We start from the raw sequence: 2108 nt of genomic DNA on the forward strand, positions 1-2108 counted from the left end.
CTCTGGAGGCAAGCCTTTTATACTTAAGTCTTTAAGATAGTGTTACCTTGTGAGCCACAGAATTTGCTTGTGACTCCATGTAGAATTTGTCTTGGGTATCAGGGTTTAGTATTTGAAGTACAGATTATTTAAATATCAATGAGCCTCCATATAAATATATTAAATTTTTTTATCTTTATTATTCAGTCTTTTTGTTATTTCAAATTATTAAAATGTTTTGCTTTTTAACTAGAATGAACTGATCAAATTATAAGTAACACATTTATATAATCTATTGTATATATACCCTCATGTGTGTGTGTATATTAGTGTATACATATATTTAACAATAAACATTATTTCTGGTAGACAAAAGAGAATAAAGAAATAAAACTTTTTGGAAATTAATTAAAAGTTCATATGAATAACAGAACTTGTAAATGAAGTAGTACAGGTTGTGTTGGATGATGTTTAAATGGTTAAGCAATTTGATAACATCTATTCTAGGAAGATAGTTTTCTTTTTAATCTTAGTGACATATTTTCTCTCTTAAAAAATAAATTTCCAAATAGGGAGCTGGGACAAATGAAAAAGTTCTGACAGAAATTATTGCTTCAAGGACATCTGACGAAATAAGAGCCATAAAAGAAGTGTATGAAGAAGGTAAATATTTTGAATTATATACCACCTGTCTTTATTACTTTTATTTGTCAAACCTGAATGTAGTACTTTTATAAACACAGCAGGCAGGTAGTGCATGGTGGTTGAATAAATGAAGGAATAAAAACATTTCCCTTTCAGTCTATAACTATTTTAAATAGTTTATAAACAACTGTAAATAATGATGGACTTCATTTTTCATAGGATTTAAATTATTAGAGGAATATACAGATTACCTTTCCTTTACATTAGCTTTAGTTGTTTATAAGTACTTTTTCTTCCTTTAAATAAATTCGCTCTTGTGCCCATAGAAGCTAGGAGTCATCTAAGTATTTTGGGAACATGGGCAAAGGAACCTAAGCTCCTTTCCAGATGAGAGTTGATGAAAGGACTTGAGGGGGTGCGTATTTGTTTTAGGTAATGGCAGTGCTTGGATGGCGGACTCTGCACTTTGATTTTTCTTTTAGTCCACTTTTATATTTCAACCTAGAGTATCCTACAAGTGGAATTAAGTAAATGAGATGAAAGGGAAAGCAGAGAGGTGTTCTTCTCTTGTGAGACGTCCTGAAGCCCATTCCTTTTTTCTCCTGAGAAAGAGCAGGGCATAAGAGCTAGTAATGCAGTGGGCAGATTCCATGCCTCAACGCCTGTTGTGTCTCTGTCGCAGTGTTAGTCTGTGGATCTTAGCAATGACTTCGTAACCCATCACGCCAGAACAGTATGAAATTTAGACCATTATTTAGACTAAATAATTACCTTTCCCAACCACTGAGGAGAAGTGACACATATACCTTAGCTTTTAGGTTTATTTGATGTATTGCCCAAGGATCTCTTTCTGTGAATGTTGACATTGATGATTGGGCCTTCATGCTGCTGGGCGGCACGTTAGGTGCTTGGAGGGTACAATGTCTGTGTGATGGGTACTATTCAGCTAAATTACTGAGCACTAGCTGTAGATCTGACACTGTCCTAGCTGTGCAAACACAGCTCCTGTCCTCAGAGTGTCTGTGTGCAGCCCGAGGGCCAGGGGACGTGTGACTTAGTACAACTGCAATAAACAGTAGTGAGATTCAAACTAATACCCACAATGAAGTCATCAGGTGTTTGGATGTTGGGATGGATCATAGAGCAAGTAAGACAGTCAGCAGACTTTCAAGTCTAAGTGGGCTTACTGAGTATCCCCTTTTTAAATGAGTGGATAAAGAAATAGTATACACACATAGGCACACACACACATACACACATACACACTATGCAGTTTACTCAGCCTTAAGATGAGAACTCCTGTCATGTATTTTGATTTTTCTTTTGAGTCTGTCTTACTTTATTTTATTTCAGCCTTACAGCATTGTGTGCATAGAAGTTGGAAGCACAGGCAGACTTGGAAGGTGTTCTAAATGAAAAAGCCAGACACAGGAAGGCAAATAACTGCATGATCTCACTTATGTATGGAATTTAAAAAATTGAAC

General features: G+C 35.5%; 1 protein-coding gene across 1 annotated transcript in view; it reads left to right on the forward strand.

Moving 5' to 3' along the window:
* Anxa5 (annexin A5) overlaps nucleotides 1-2108 on the forward strand; it is a 33377-nt gene that overhangs the window by 19414 nt on the left and 11855 nt on the right. Inside the window, exon 6 of the mRNA XM_023706441.1 lies at nucleotides 552-642. Within this exon, the coding sequence (XP_023562209.1) occupies nucleotides 552-642 (91 nt within the window). The remainder of the gene's footprint in view (nucleotides 1-551; nucleotides 643-2108) is intronic.

This window comes from Octodon degus, unplaced genomic scaffold (assembly GCF_000260255.1).
Source record: "Octodon degus isolate 3935 unplaced genomic scaffold, OctDeg1.0 scaffold00256, whole genome shotgun sequence".
In the NCBI taxonomy this organism is placed as follows: Eukaryota; Metazoa; Chordata; class Mammalia; order Rodentia; family Octodontidae; genus Octodon; species Octodon degus.